Genomic DNA, 16,561 nt, shown 5'->3' on the forward strand with positions numbered 1-16,561 from the left:
AGACTGCCCCAGACATGCTCCAGACACCCACAGTCCACTTCATCTAGATAATCCTTTTGGACTCCCTTTCCAGATGATTCTAGGTTGTGTCGATTTGACAAATACACACCTAGCACCCTGGGCAAGGGTAAGGCAGAGTGGGGTAGAAACTCTCTGATGGACTCAGATGAGGAGGATCAACCTAGCCACAGACCCAAGCTTTCTATTAGGCCTGAGAAGTAGACACCCAGGAATCCCTGTGGCCATGGTGACATGAGCATGCTTTAACATCTAATATGAGCATGGAATTATGGGAAATGTCCATCATGGCATGCCCTCTCCAACCTCACTCCACACGGCCCTCCCTGGGTTCCAGCCCTGCCTTGTGCATTCCCACTTAGACTATTCCACTGACCCTGGTCTGGAGCTCTGAGATCCCGGGTCAGTTTGCTTTTGGGCTTCTCCAACTGCCTCATTGTGTCTTAAGGACATTGACTCACTCCCACAGATCGAGTCCACAGTCTAGCCAAACCCTTTTCAGCTGCCTGCACCCTGAGCACCAGGCTGTGAAGCTGGCCTGAGAGGCTCCCTGAGTCATGCCTGGCATGGCAGCATGGTGGCTACTCTCCTCTTGGGGTCTGCTCTTCACTCCTTATCTGCTCTTCCGTGTCTGCGATGCCTACCTCTGGGTTCCAGTGACCATTGAGATGCCCTGCCTTGGGCTAAGGATCACCATGGACTGAACAGTAGATAGATCCTAGGCTTCAGTCTCACCTCTCCCTCCTGACAACCTGTAGTGAGCAGGTTCATCAACCCACGACAGGTTGGCTGATTATAAAAATAGATCAGTCAAGCAAGCAATTAGTCAGCCAACACTCCCCTGGTCTATTTCACAGGAGTTTAAATGGTTTTGAGAGGGTTGGAGAGATGGTGTCTTAGTTACTGTTGTTCTGTTGCTGTGAAGAGATACCATGACCAAGGCAACTTAAAAAAGGAAGATTTAATTAGGGCTTGCTACAGTTTCAGAGGGTGAGTCCATGAGCACCATGGTGGGGAGCATGGTGCTGGAGCAGGAGCTGAGAACTTAGTCTGAGATCTGATCCACAAGCAAATGGCAGAGAGGGGGAGGAGCGAGGGAGGGAGGGAAGGAGAGAGAGAGAGAGAGAGAGAGAGAGAGAGAGAAAGAGAGAGAGAGAGAGAGAGAGAGAGAAAGAGAGACTAGGCCTGGCATGGGCTTTTGAAATTTCAAACTCACCCCCAGTGATACACATTCTCCAACAAGGCCACAGCTCCTTACCTTCTGTGAATGAGAATGGCCCACATAGGCTCAGCGATTTGAATGCGTAGTCATCAGGGAGTGAACTGTTCGGGAGGGTTAGAAAATGTGGCCTTTGGAAGAGGTGTGGCTTTATTAGAGTACCTGTGGCCTTACTGAAGGTGGTGTGTTACTGAGGATGGGCTTGGAGGTTTCAAAAGCCCACACCAGACTCTCTCTCTCTCCCTCTTCCTCTCTGTCTCTCTCTCCCTCTTCCTTTCTCTCCCTCTCCCTCTTCCTCTCTCTCCCCCTCTTTCCTCTCTCTCCCCCTCTTCCTCTCTCTCTCCCTCTTCCTCTCTCTCTGTCTCTCTTTCTATTTCTGTCTCTGTCTCTCTCTCCCTCTTCCTCTCTCTCTCCCTCTCTCTCTCTCTCTCTCTCTCTCTCTCTCTCTCTCTCTCTCTCTCTCTCTGTCTCTCTCTCTCCCTCTCTCCATGCTGCTTGCTGATCAGGATATAAAGTTCTCAGCTACTCTTCATCCCCATGCCTGTCTGACTCCCACAGTGATTATCGTGGACTGTATAACCCTCTAAACTGTATGCATGCTTTCTTTTATAAGAGCTGTCTTGGTCATGGTGTCTCTTCACAGCAGCAGAACAGAGACTAAGACAACTTCCTAAACAGTCCACCAACTGGGAACCAAACATTCAAATGTACAAGCCTGTCTTAATTAGGGTTTCTGTTGCTGGCAAGAGACAGCATGACCACAGCAACTCTTATAAAGAAAACATTTAATTGAGGTGGCAGCTTACAGTTTCAGAGGTTCAGTTCATTGTCATCATGGTGGGGAGCATGGTGGCATGTAGGTCGACATGGTGCTGGAGAATTAGCTGAGAGTCCTACATCTTGCAGGCAACAGGAAGTCAACTGAGACATTAGATAGTATCCTGAGCATAGGAAATCTCAAAGCCTGCCTCCATAGTGACACATTTCCTCTAACAAGGCCATACCCACTCCAACAAAGCCATTCCTTCTATTAGTGCCACTCCCTATGAGCTTATAGAGGCCAATTACATTCAAACTACCACAGAGCCTATGGGGGTCATTCTCATTCAAACCACTACAGAAGTGGTTAAGAGCACTTGGTGTTCTTATAGAGGACCCAAGTTCAGTTCCCAGTACCCAGATTAGGCTGCTTACAGTTGCTTGTAACTCCAGCTCCAGAACATCTGACATCCTCTTCTGACCTTCTCAGTGACCTCCCTGTGAACATCTGCACACACACACACACACACACACACACACACACACACACACACACACACTCCTTTGTGCATATATGAGGTCTGAAGACAGCTTAGTTTCTTCCACCATGTAGGTAGGTCCCGGGAATCAAACTCGGATTGTTAGGTGTAGCTAGAGTTTTCCTGCCTGGCCCACAGTCAGGACAAATCTCTCTAACCTGCCAGTCCCGCAGCAGCTCAGACCCAACCAAGTAAACACACAGAGACTTATATTGCTTACAGACTGTATGGCCGTGGCAGGCTTCTTGCTAACTGTTCTTATATCTTAAATTAATCCATTTCTATAAATCTATACCTTGCCACGTGGCTCGTAGCTTATCGGCATCTTCACATGCTGCTTGTCCTGGTGGCAGCTGGCAGTGTCTCTCTGACTCAGCCTTCCACTTCCCAGCTTTATTCTCCTCCTTGTCCTGCCTATACTTCCTGCCTGGTCACTGGCCAATCAGTGATTTATTTATTGACCAATCAGCAACACATTTGACATACAGAACATCCCACAGCACTTCCCCTTTTCTTTTTTTTTTCCAAAAAGGAAGGTTTTAACCTTAACAAAGTAAAATTACATATAATTTGGGAATTTGGGCGTAGCTTCTCTTACTACTTCCTGCTGGAGGGGGGCGCTGTATCTTATGGGGACACAAAGAAAATTTTAGGATTGTGAAATAGTCCACAAGGCTGTATTGTCTGAGCCAGTTGCCTTCAAACCATTCTGGATGTTGGATCATCTGGGTCATGGTGTCATCGGAGACCTTTCAGGGGGTCTTGGCTGGTCAAACCTGATGTATCTTAATCTGGAACAAATCCATAGCCTCTGGCTTTCTGTGGGAACAAAAGCAGAGTCTCCTTTCCAAAGCAACACATCCTTACATCCAAATTTTGAAGTCAAGGTATCTTTAAAATATACATATTGGTTTAACTCAACATCTTTTATGATCAAATGTTTTTCTGCAGCTAAAAATCCCAAAGACAACACAATCCAGATTCTCTGTGTAATATTCATCTTTACATGGCTTATTTTTTATATTAACTTTACTGTCTCTTTAAAGACTTTGTTTTTTAAAACTATGTATTTGTTTATATAACTGTATATATCACCTTTTTTGTCTCTTTCAAGCCTACATATATTTTACACACATTGTAAACTATTACATCTGAATCTGTTTTATTGTGAATCTGTTGCTTTAAACTGCAGCAGCTGTGGCTGCTGGCTCTGCCCACCTCAGCTTCCCAACATGGTGGTGGTAGTTTACCACCAGCTCTGGGAACTATCGTGGGTCTATGCTTTTATCCAAGCAGCGTGTAGCCCAGAAACCTCTTTTTTTTTTTTTGTTTTGCACTAGCAAAGGCTAAATCAACCATGCAGCTTAATGTGCTACTTGCAGAGGCCTCATTCCCGCCATATGGCAGGTCGAGCGCGCATGCTAGGAACGCGCCAGTAGCTCAAACCAGCAGCTGCCGCTCATTTGAGTGAGACAATTAGGAAGTTGTTTTTAGCTCCGTTTTAGAATCTTTTTTCTCAGTTTTTTGGTGGAAACTCTTGCCACCACGTTGGACGCCATTTGTAGCTAGAGTTTTCCTGCCTGGCCCACAGGACAAATCTCTCTCACCTGCCAGTCCCACAGCCACTCAGACCCGACCAAGTAAACACAGAGACTTATATTGGTTACAAACTATGGCCGTGGCAGGCTTCTTGCTAACTGTTCTTACAGCTTAAATCAATCCATTTCTATAAATCTATACCTTGCCACGTGGCTCATGGCTTACTGGCATCTTCACATGCTGTTTATCATCGTGGCGGCTGGCAGTGTCTCTCTGACTCAGCCTTCCACTTCCCAGCTTTATTCTCCTCCTTGTCCCACCTATGCTTCCTGCCTGGCCACTGGCCAATCAGTGATTTATTTATTGACCAATCAGCAGCACACTTGACATACAGACCATCCCACAGCAGTTAGGTTTGGCTGCGACTTCACCCACTGAGTCACCTTGAACCCTCACTGGGTTTTTGTGAAGTGAAAAGACATAACATTTATGGAAATCCTTGCCAGGTGTCCAGAACATTGTAGGTCCTCAACAAACGCTGACTTCCTCACTATAAAACCCAATAACGTCATACTTCCGTGGAGGCCAGGGTCTCTCCAGGCCCCACTGGTCCAGCAGTGAACCATATTCATATGAGATCTCAGTCTGATGTATGACACAGTCACGTGACACACAACACCTCTGTGACGTCTGTGTGGAAGAAGTCGAGGGCTGCCTGCATTGTCGAGGCAGGAGAGAGTCCGGGTTTGCTCGGGGTCTTGTATCCTGGGAAGCTCTTTGGTCCTCAGCACACAGGAACAGTGGGTCACCCTGTCACCCCTCTACTAGGCTCAGTTTAGGGTGTTGGGGCTCTCAGGTGGTCATCTCAGGTCCTTCTAGGCATCAACAAACTGTGTCTGGGGGAAAAGAAGGGAAGAGGAAGAGGGAGCGAGGGCAGGCACTTTACTCAGTTGCTGAGGTCAGAGCCTGGTTCCCACATTAAGCCAATTAAAGAGAAATACTGGGGCAAAGCAGAGAAAGGAAGTGTACCCAATGTGGTCACACTGGGAACAGGAATAAGTCTGGTGACCTCTCAAGACCACCTTCAATATCTGTTTTTTCCCCATTTTTCTTGTGTAGACACACATGAAATGGGGGGGTGGGTGGGTGTGGGTGTGGGTGTGCTTATGTGGGTGTACATGTGGAGGCCCAAGGTTGATGTCAGTAATCATCACTGCTGAGCATGGTGGTGTATACCTTTAGCGCCAGCACTAGAGAGGCAGAGGCAGGAGATTCAAGGTTCTCTGAGTTCAAGTTGGTTTACATAGAGTTCCAAATCAGCCAGAGCTACAAAATGAGACTATCTTAAAGAAAAAAAAAATTGGGCTGGAGAGATGGCTCAGAGGTTAAGAACACTGACTGCTCTTCCAGAGGTCCTGAGTTCAATTCCCAGCAACCACATGATGGCTCACAACCATCTGTAATGAGATCTTGTGCCCTCTTCTGGCCTGCAGGCATGCATGCTGTGTACATAATAAATAAATAAATCTTAAAAAAATCTTAATTAAAAAAAAAAAGAAAAGAAAGAAAAAATCACCCTTGAGGGCTTCCGCTTTATTCACTGAGGCAATGTCTCTAACCAAACCTGATGACATGGCTCGTATCTAGCCAGCTTGCTCTGGGGATCCCATCTCTGGATGGAATTGCAGGGGGGCTGCCACACCTGTAGTGGCATTGAGATGGATTCTTGGGGTTCCAAACTCCTGTCTTCATGCTTAGGCGGCAACTGCTTTATCTGCCGAGCCATGACCCCAGCACCCATCCCTGGGGTCTTAACATGAGCCTTGGGTTTGAATAGAGGGTAGAGGCATGAGTAAGGTACCCTGCCAGGGGCCGTCCTGCCCACCATCGCTGTCTGGCAAGGTATTCTGACAATTGTTACAACTGCATGAAGTCGCTCTCTGGGAGGCAAATTCCCCTCTGAGAGCTGGCACCAGGGTTTCAGGCTTTTCCTTCCTCCACCATGAGATTCCAGGGGCAATTCTGATTCTTTGGGAGTCCATTGTTTCAATAGTCTGATACCAGAGGAGGGGAGAGGAGGGAGGGAAGAAGGGAGGGAGAAGAGGGTCTGAGGGGAGGAGGGAGGGAGAAGAGGGTCTGAGGGGAGGAGGGAGGGAAGGAGGGAGGGAGGGAGGGAGAAGAGGGTCTGAGGGGAGGAGGGAGGGAGGGAGGGAGGGAGGGAGGGAGAAGAGGGACTGAGGGGAGGAGGGAGGGAGAAGAGGGAGAGGAGGGAGGGAGGAGGAGAGAGGGAGAAGAGAGACTGAGGGAAGGAGGGAGGGAGGGAGGGAGGGAGGGAGGGAGGGAGGGAGAAGAGGGTCTGAGGGGAGGAGGGAGGGAGGGAGGGAGGGAGAGGAGGGAGGGAAGGAGAGAAGGGGGAGGGGGAAGGAGGGAGAAGAGAGACTGAGGGAAGGAGGGAGGGAGGAGAAAAGAAGGTCTTCCTGCCCTTCTCTGAGCTCATCTTCCACACCAGGGCAACATGTCCATCCCTACATGTGTCTCTAGTTCTGACAGACTCTGTCACATGTTCTGTCTGGTTCCTCAGAGCCCAACTCCTCAGGGCACTTTTGAGACCAGATGCTTCCTCTGCAGGCACTGAGCCTGAATCTCAAAACCCCCAGATAGACTCGCAGTACAAGAAACATGTGAGTGCCAGGGTTTTGCAATGCCCCCACAGACTCCTGTGCTTGAACACGTGGTTCACAGCAGGCGATGCGGGGTGCAGGGACTCTCTAAGAGTCACACCATTGGTGCTGGGGGGGGAGGGCGGGATATGGAATCCATAGTTCACACCAGGTGGTGCTGGGGATATGGAATCCATAGTTCACACCAGGTGGTGCTGGGGGTATGGAATCCATAGTTCACACCAGGTGGTGCTGGGGATATGGAATCCATAGTTCACACCAGGTGGTGCTGGGGATATGGAATCCATAGTTCAGACCAGGTGATGCTGGGGATATGGATCTTTAGGAGTCACAGCAGGTGGGCCCTGCTTCTAATCTTTCTTTCCGTCTTCCTCCACGGTGTGGCCTGCTACCTCATGCTTCTGCTGCTATGCCTTTGCTATCATAACAGACCAACACCCCCTGAAATGGTGAACCCCAGGAAACCTTTTCTCCCCTGAGGTGGTTTTGTCAGAGCAATAGGAAGAGTAATACATAAGCACATTGACTCATCTTCCTCTCTGGAGAGAGGAAGAGACAGACAGAAACAGACACCATCATTCTAGAGTAGAAATGTTTTAGGAAGGAAAGTGAAGGATGCAAGTCTCTCTGGCTGTTCCCAGTCTCTAGTCCTGAGGAATGTTCACTACTCAGTCACATTCAAGCATAAGAGTTCTTTGCACACACTGTCAGACCATGTAGACAGTGGAAATATTCATGGAGAACACAGCATTCCTAGAACCAAACTAGTTGGCTTGAAGAATGATAGTAATGCTTGAAAAATAAGAAAGAGAACTTGTAAATTAAAAAAAAATATCAAGAAAATGGGGTTGGAGATATGGCACAATGGTTAAGAGCATTGGCTGCTCTTGCAGAGGACCCAGACTCAGTTTCCAGAACCCACAGGGCAGTTTACAGCCGTCTGTCCCAGGGGATCAGGCACCCTCTCCTGGTTTCTTCGAGTACTGCGCACACACACTCAGCGCACTTACATAAAGGCAAAACAGTCACACACATAAAACAGAAGGCTGGGATGTCGCTCTGCTGACAGACGGCTTGCTTAGCATATGTGAAGTCCTGGGTTCCACCCCCAGCGCCACAGACACCGGGTAGTGACAGGAAGTCTGAAATTTCAGCAAGTGGAGTGGAGAGGATTCAAGTTCAAGATCACCCTTGGCTACATATCAAACTCGAGGTCAGCCTGGGCTACATGAGACCTTGTCTCCAAAAGGAAAATGGGGACTAAAGATAACAGAGGGGAATGGAAGAAGAATATGCAGAGATTCCTAGAAGCCAGAACACAATGGAGAAAGAGATAAACAACGAGAAAGAAAAATTGTGAAAACAGGAAGAATGCCTAAGAAAGCAAGGATTCAAGCAGCTAATGACGGGGTTACTGAGAGCAGAGGAGGAAAGAACGTGATGTGTCCACACTGAAGGAAAGCATGTTCTCTAGAACTGGGGAGGGTAGGTTTGGTAGAAAGGCTCTAGAGTCTAGGCAGATCACAGGCAAAAACGGCTGAGTGGGTTTCCCGAGAAGAGGTTGTAGTGATGGAGTGAAGGTCTCCTGGGAACTGGGCTGGTGGTGTGTGTGTGTGTGTGTGTGTGTGTGTGTGTGTGTGTGTGTAGCCAGGACGGGAGAGTCACTCATAAGAGACTTGAGAATCAGATGGCCTCAGGCCACATGGAGGGACCTTATTTTCCTTCTTCACAACTGTTTCTACCTGTCAGTAAGATTATCCTTATTTCTGCCGTCCTTCAGGAGCTGGGTCCCCTCACCATTCCCTTTGGTGGGGAGTCAGACCCCCTTCTTCCAACCTCTCTCACGCTTCCCTACAAGTCTCTCAGGTCTTCTGAGCCTTGAGCCAAGCAAGCCCTGGAGAAGCTCCCTGCCCCCAGCCTTGGAGATTCCCACCAGCCTAACTCTATCGGCCCCTATGGTTACTGGAGAGCCCACGTGACTGTATGACAGATGTTTCCTGCCCCTGGGGGCCTGCAGTGTCCGTGGGGAGGTAACTCAGAACCGACTCTGCCCAGCCATGGGCTGCTACCTGCCGCTGCTGCTGCTGCTGCTCCTGGGACTGGCAGGTAAGGTGCAGATGGAGCCACACCTCCTTCCCCAGCCGGGAGCATCACAGATGCAGTACCTGCCCCTGGATCCCCACGTCTCTGTGCCAGAGGGTGGGCTAGGAACCACGCCTGCTTCTGTTCAGTCCTCACTCCCACCTCTCTTCCTTCCCCAGGTCAGGGCTCAGCTGACAGCCGCCCCGAAGTGCTCCAGGCACCCGTGGGGTCGTCCATTCAGGTGCATTGCCGCTACCGGCTCCAGGATTTGAGGGCTCACAAGGTGTGGTGCCGGTTCTTGCAAGAAGTCTGTCAGCCACTGGTGACCTCCGCTGTGGACCGAAGAGCCCCAGGAAGTGGGCGCACATTCCTCACTGACCTGGGTGGGGGGCTCCTGCAGGTGGAAATGGTGACCCTGCAGGAAGAGGACACAGGGGAGTATGGCTGTGTGGTGGAGGGAGCCGCCGGGCCCCAGACCCTGCATAGGGTCTCCCTGCTGGTGCTTCCACCCGGTGAGTGTACTCAGGATGGCCTGTGGTGGGGACTCTTGGGGCCTTTGGGGTGTGGGGCCCTTTGGGAAGGCATTGGGGTGAGGTATCTTCTTGACAGCTCTGCCGGAGTGAGTGGCAGCGGAACTGCTTGGGAAGCTGGAGATAAGTAGTTGAGCGGGCAGCCCGCTTCCTCTCCCTCCCAGTAGCTTTCCATCTCAGCATCTCCGTGGCCCATGTGTCTTCCTCCAGCTCTCCCAAGCCTGATACTACCTTTGTTTTACTTTATGTGACTTGCAAGAACATTAGTGGCAATTAATTTTTGTGCTTTCCAGTGTGTGTGTGTGTGGGGGGGGGGTATATGTGTGTACATGAGTGTGTGTATGTGTGTATACATGAGTGTGTGGGTGTATACATGAGTGTGTGGGTGTATGTATGTATACATGAGTGTGTGGGTGTATTGCGCATGTCTAGCCCCAAAGGATGATACAGGATGTCCACTCTATCCCTCTCCACCTTATGAAACTGAAGCTCACCATTTTGGATAGACTGCCTGGCCAGAGAGGGATTTGTTTATCTCTACTCCCCAGCACTGGGGGTTCATAGCTGGCATTTTTACCTGGGTATTAGGGATTTGAACTCAGGACCTCATGCTTGCCCACTGGGCCATTTCCTCAGCCCTACGTTCCTCTGATGATTTGAAGTTTATCTTAACAGAGTTTATGAGTCTTCCCTGAGCATTTAGTAAGGGCCTGACCTACAGATAGGATCCTGTAGTTCCTGGATTGGATTTCAATTTATTCAGGGTTTGTTTTCTTTTTTAGAAATTTCACTCTATAGCCCATACTGGTCTAGGACCCATTTATGTAGCCCAGGCTGACCTCAAACTCATGATCCTACTACCTCAGCTTTCTGAATTATAGGGGATTATAGGTGTGCAATGCTGTGCCTGGTTCCATTCAGTTTTAAAATTTGGGGGAAATTTCTAAAAAATTAAATTAAAACTATTTAATCCTGCCACTTATCCATTAATATTAAACACACTAATGTTTAATTCCCTGAGAAATCGTAATTAAGAAAGCACACTGCTTTTGCAGGTTTTATTCTCACATCTCACATCTTTCTAGGCATTTATTAAAATAAAAATGTAATTTAAAAATAGGGTGCTAGAGGTCTGAAGAGCTGGCTCGGTGGTTAAGAGCACTGGCTGCTCTTGCAGAGGACCTGGATTCAGTTCCCAGCACCCACATGCCAGCTCACAATCTCCTGAAACTCCAGTCCCAGGGGCTCTGATGTCCTCTTTCTGGCCTCCGTGGGCACTAGGCCCACACAGAGTGTACACACATAAAATAAACAATAAAAAGTTAATTTAAACATGTGATGCTACAAAAACCTGCTCTGCAGGGAGAACGCCGGAGCTGGCTGATGCCTTCCCCCTTTGTGAGCTGTAACTGTGTCTGATCCCCTGAGCAGGAAACTAAAGTCGCTTTCATTTCTTTGGTTTTCCTGGATAGTAAGGGGTGGGTCAGGTTGTTACTGGGTTCCCTTCATTTCCACTCCACAACTATTATTTGAAACTTTGCTTACTTATTTCTTAATTGTGTGTGTGTGCCTACTTGACATAGGTAAGAGGACAATTGGTGAGAGTTGGTTCTCTCCTTCACCACGTGGGTTCTAGGGATCAAACTTGGGTCGTCAGTCTTGGCAGCAAGCCCCTTTACTTGCTGAGCCCTCTTGCTGGCCCATGGCTACCATTTCACACAGCGATCAGATGCTGGCTGACATGAGTTCTTCTCAGGACTCCTCATCCTTGACACGCTGAGGTCTAGTAACCCCAAGTTTGGCCATGTTTTACTTTTTTTCCCCCTCCTTTTGTGCACCTGTGGTCTGCATACATGTTCTTGTGGATGTGGACATGTGTGCACGTGGAGGACAAAGGTCAATGTGGGTGTCTTACTCTCCACTTATTGTTGGAGACAGGGTCTCTTGGGGAACCCGGGACTTTGTTAGGCTGGCTGATCATGAGTTACAGGGGTCCATACCCCACCCCAGCGCTGGGGTCGTGCCTGCACTCTGTGCCTGGCTTACACACTCTGTGCCTGGCTTGCACGCTCTATGCTGGGCTTGCACACTCTGTGCCTGGCTTGCACACTCTATGCCTGGCTTACACATTCCTCTATGCCCGGCTTGCACACACTATGCCCGGCTTGCACACTCTATGCCTGGCTTGTGTACTCTATGCCTGGCTTGCACACTCTGTGCCCACCTTGAGTACTCTGTGCCCGGCTTGCACACTCTATGCCTGGCTTGCACACTCTATGCCCGGCTTGAGTACTCTGTGCCCGGCTTGCACACTCTGTGCCTGGCTTGCACACTCTGTGCCTGTCTTGCACACTCTGTGCCTGTCTTGCACACTCTGTGCCCAGCTTGAGTACTCTGTGCCCGGCTTGCACACTCTGTGCCTGGCTTGCACACTCTATGCCTGGCTTGCACACTCTATGTTTGGCTTGCACACTATGCCTGGCTTACACACTCCTCTATGCCTGGCTTGCACACGGTGCTGGGAGCCAAGCACAGATCTTCCCGTGGCCGCACGAGGCCCTTTACCCACTGAGATGCCTCCCCAGCCCTTTCACTTTTTGGAAATGTCATCTGTGTAACCCTGGCCAACCTGAAACTCACGACACAGACCACAAGGGTCTCAGACTTGAGAGGGTCCCCTGCCTCCCAAGTGCTGGGATTACAGGTGTGCTCCACTATGCCGGGGACTCCAGGTGTGCTCCACTATGCCGGGGACTCCAGGTGTGCTCCACTATGCCTGGGGACTCCAGGTGTGCTCCACTATGCTGGGGACTCCAGGTGTGCTCCACTATGCCCGGGGACTCCAGGTGTGCTCCACTATGCTGGGGACTCCAGGTGTGCTCCACTATGCCCGGGGACTCCAGGTGTGCTCCACTATGCCCGGGGACTCCAGGTGTGCTCCACTATGCCCGGGGACTCCAGGTGTGCTCCACTATGCCCGGGGACTCCAGGTGTGCTCCACTATGCCCGGGGACTCCAGGTGTGCTCCACTATGCCCGGGGACTCCAGGTGTGCTCCACTATGCCCGGGGACTCCAGGTGTGCTCCACTATGCCCGGGGACTCCAGGTGTGCTCCACTATGCTGGGGACTCCAGGTGTGCTCCACTATGCCCGGGGACTCCAGGTGTGCTCCACTATGCTGGGGACTCCAGGTGTGCTCCACTATGCCTGGGGACTCCAGGTGTGCTCCACTATGCCTGGGGACTCCAGGTGTGCTCCACTATGCTGGGGACTCCAGGTGTGCTCCACTATGCTGGGGACTCCAGGTGTGCTCCACTATGCCGGGGGCTCCAGGTGTGCTCCACTATGCCCGGGGACTCCAGGTGTGCTCCACTATGCTGGGGACTCCAGGTGTGCTCCACTATGCCGGGGGCTCCAGGACCTAACTCCAGTCTGGCTGGAAGGGTGGGGAGAGGGAAGGAGGGCAGGTACCTGGAACGCCTCTCATTGCCGTGGGGCAGGGGCTGCACAGAAGGGATGCAGGTGGGGGCCATGGTGTCCAGGGAGGGGATGGCCTGTCCCTCAGGCGAGCGTTCGGTATCAGAGAGCAGCTTAGCTCGTTTTCTATTGGTGTGATGAGGCACACACTCACAGAAGGGAGAGTTTATCGGGGGCTTACAATTCCAGACAGTTAGAGTCCGTGCCATCACGGTGGGGAGCTTGGCAGCCGCAGGCAGGCATGGCACCGGAGCAGTAGCTGAGAGCTCACATCTTGATCCACAAGCACAAGGCAGAGAGAGAGAGAGGGACAGTGGGAATGGCATGGACTTTTGAAACCTCAAAACCCACTGCCAGTGACACACTCCTGAGTCCTGCAGCCAAAGTTAAGTACATTGTAGAAATGACAGAGGCCTTATCACATTGGAGTCCAGGTACTAACTGGGCTCTCAAAAGGTCACTGAGTGTTGCCTCCCATTAGTGCTGAGCCAGAATCCCTGTAAATCCCAGGGGCAGAACTCAGGATGGGATCCTAATCAGCCTGAAGATGAGGCCAGTTACAGGTATGTAGGAGGAGGTCCTCACTGGAGACCCGTGAGAGCCAAGAGCAAGGCTGGTGTTGGGACTGATGAGAGGGTCTACTCTGGGATGGTAAGGAGACTCAAGCAGACCATCCATCCAGTGATGGTGGGGCCTAGTCTGAGTGCCCTGGAGAGACGACGGTGTGGATGGAGCTGGCAGAGATGGAGAGATGCAGGGGGCTGTGGGTGGGAGCTGGTGTCAGAGGGGAAACAGCTAGGTTCACAACCAGGCGGAGATGCAGAGTGGAAGGCATTCCCTAACCCACAGAATGAGGGGAGGGTGTTCCCAGTCTGTCTGCCTTCCCCAGGGACCTCGCTTTCCTCAGCTTCAGATCTTACCAGCCCATGGCAGCTGCTCCACAATGGCTATGCGCTCACGAAATGTCTCCTTCTCTCTCAGTTCCTGGCCCAGGAGAGGAGGAGGAAGTAGAGGAAGAAGAAGAGCGCTATAAAACTGGAAGTCTGCCAAAGGATCCCTCCTTGGACCCTGAGGGGAGTGCTAGTCCTCACGAGTTCATAAGGCCTGAGAACAGGTGCTGAAAAGAGCGGTGTGGGAGGCCAGGGGAACCGGGCGGGCGCTAAACTGGCTTGGAGCTGTGGAATCAGATGGAGGCTGGAGAGGTGGCTCAGCAGTTAAGAGGAGTCGCTGTTCTTGCAGAGGAGAGTCCATTCCCAGCAGTTCTCAACAGCCTGTGACTCCAGCTCCAGATCAGAAGCCCTCTTCAGGCCTGTGTGGTCCTTGGCATGCATGTGCATATATACTCTCACATACGCACACAAATAAATTTTAAAAAATCATCTCAAATCAAATACTTATTCCATTGCTGGGGAACTGACTTATCAGCAGACAGACCGACCTCTATCCATGTCAGCAATGGTCCCTTCGTTTTTGTAGATCTCCAACAAAGACACTATGAAAATGTGTCTCTCCTCTCCCCATCCTCCCATTCCATCTTCTCTCATTCATGGTTCCCAATGAGGGTAGCAGTTTCTCCCACTATTTCAGGGCTCTTGGTCGGCAGCTCCCCTCAGGGCTCAGGGCTAAACCAGCCTATCCCTTTCTGTCTCTCAGTATCCCCCTGATCTGGGGTGCGGTGATTCTGCTGGGCCTGCTGGTGGTGGCTGTGGTGCTGTTTGCGGTGCTAGCCAGAAGGAAAGGTATGTAGCTATCCACCCGTAGCAGCTCAGTTTTGAAGAGGCAGGAGACGGGGTGTGTTTCCCGCATGAAACATCTTGCCATTCTTTTTTTTTTTTTTTTTTTTTTTTTTTTTTTTTGGTTTTTCGAGACAGGGTTTCTCTGTGTAGCTTTGCGCCTTTCCTGGGACTCACTTGGTAGCCCAGGCTGGCCTCGAACTCACAGAGATCCGCCTGGCTCTGCCTCCCAAGTGCTGGGATTAAAGGCGTGCGCCACCACCACCCGGCCATCTTGCCATTCTTTAGCCAAGTTCCCATAAGCTGGAACTCCAGTGGCTGATGAGGAGAGCAGGAAAGGGAACTTGGCCAGGCCTGAGGGACAGGGAAGAGTGGGAAGTGAAAGAATGGAGGGAAGGAAAGAGTTCCAGGGGGCAGGTCTAGTGTTGAGGCCGCTGGAGAAGCAGAAATGGGCAGGGAAGCGAGTCAGGCTTGTAGGGTGCGGGAGTGGAGGGGTGGGAGATGGGAGAGGGGAAACAGTCTGCACTAACAAGGGCTTTGGAGGCTTTGGGAGCTCGGAGACGCTCTGCAAGTGACTAGACTACTGTTCTCTGTTACCAGGGAACAGGCTTGGTGTCTGTGGCCGGACCCAGAGCAGTGGAGTTTCAGGCATGGTAAGAGATCCCTGCAGATCCCCCTCACCCATCACACTACTGAGGTGGAGAAAGACGGCCATGGTCCAGACCCTTGCCTTCCTGTATCTGAAGAGTACCTTGGGGCTTAGGATATCTTCAAAGCACCCCCACTCTATTTTTCTTTTAATAAGACAGGGTCTCTTTATACTTGGCTGGCCTATAACTTACTATGTATGCCAGGCTGGCCTCAAATTCACAGAGGTCCACCTGCCTCTGCTTCCTGAGTGCTGGGATTTCCAACTCCCAGATTTTTTGTTGTTTTGTTTTTCAGACAGGATCTTACTAGGTACTGTTGGTCAGCCTGGAATTCACTATACAGACCAGGCTGAACTTGAACTCTTGAGTTCTGGGATTAAATGTGTGTGTGTGTGTGTGTGTGTGTGTGTGTGTGTGTGTGTGTGTGTGTGCGCGCTCGCGCGCGTGCGTGCGTAAGCACCACCATCCCTAGCCAGCGGAATACCCTCTTGTCCCTTTGACACACTGGGATTGTTACAGCAGGTCCATTATGGCCCCTGGCTTCCCATCAAAGGGAACTCTGGCAGACTGCCTTTGCGTGACTTAGTTGTTTTTATTCCAGGAACCCTCCTCAGCAGCCCACCACAGCAGTGACTCTGGACTGGCCGCCGGACTGCCCACGGATGTACCATATGTGAGGCTAGACTCCCCGCCTTCCTTTGACACCACCTACACGGGCTTTGCTCTTGATCCTCCAACAAGGAAACCCCCAGCCCCACCCCTCCAGCCCCCTCTGCCTCCTAAGGTTCTGAAGTCATCCAAGCCTGTGACATATGCCACAGTTGTCTTCCCAGGAGGGGACAAAAGTGAAGGAGCCTCTGGTGAGCCTGCTCCAGATCCACCAAACAGTCAAACCCCACCCAGCTAAATAATACACCTTAACATACTCTGGGGATCAGCCCTGGGGCGTCCTCTGCAGCCGTCCAACATGCCCAGAGTGTGTGAGCAAATGGTGTGACTTAGGGATCTGGTCTAGTATCTTGGCTTGGTGGTCATAGGAAGTGGTTCTCAGATATGGTTGGGGTGTTTGGGGAGGAACTCTGCCTGCCATTGGTGCTGGTTCTGCTGTCATTACATATTAGGCTAATAAACCCTGATGATGTGTAAGATGTGTAAACTCTTCCTGTGTGTGTGTGTGTGTGTGTGTGTGTGTGTGTGTGTGTGTGTGAGAGAGAGAGAGAGAGAGAGAGAGAAAGAGAGAGAGAGAGAGAGCATGTGTGTGTATGTGTGCACTCAGAGGTCAATGGCAAGACCTTTGAAACAAGGTGTTTCACTGATCCTGGGCTAATAAATAG

General features: G+C 50.8%; 1 protein-coding gene across 1 annotated transcript; it reads left to right on the top strand.

The window, feature by feature from the left end:
• Positions 1-6,906: 6,906 nt before the first annotated feature.
• On the top strand, positions 6,907-16,339 carry Treml1 (triggering receptor expressed on myeloid cells like 1). The gene is made up of 6 exons (XM_052745564.1): positions 6,907-8,861; positions 9,017-9,349; positions 13,826-13,958; positions 14,498-14,583; positions 15,178-15,230; positions 15,829-16,339. Exons 1-6 carry the CDS (start codon positions 8,813-8,815, stop codon positions 16,132-16,134), a joined length of 960 nt encoding a protein of 319 aa, XP_052601524.1. The 5' UTR covers positions 6,907-8,812; the 3' UTR covers positions 16,135-16,339.
• The last annotated feature ends 222 nt before the right edge of the window (positions 16,340-16,561 follow it).

The sequence above is a fragment of the Peromyscus californicus genome, unplaced genomic scaffold, assembly GCF_007827085.1.
Source record: "Peromyscus californicus insignis strain IS unplaced genomic scaffold, ASM782708v3 Scaffold_19__1_contigs__length_69161282, whole genome shotgun sequence".
Taxonomy (NCBI): Eukaryota; Metazoa; Chordata; class Mammalia; order Rodentia; family Cricetidae; genus Peromyscus; species Peromyscus californicus.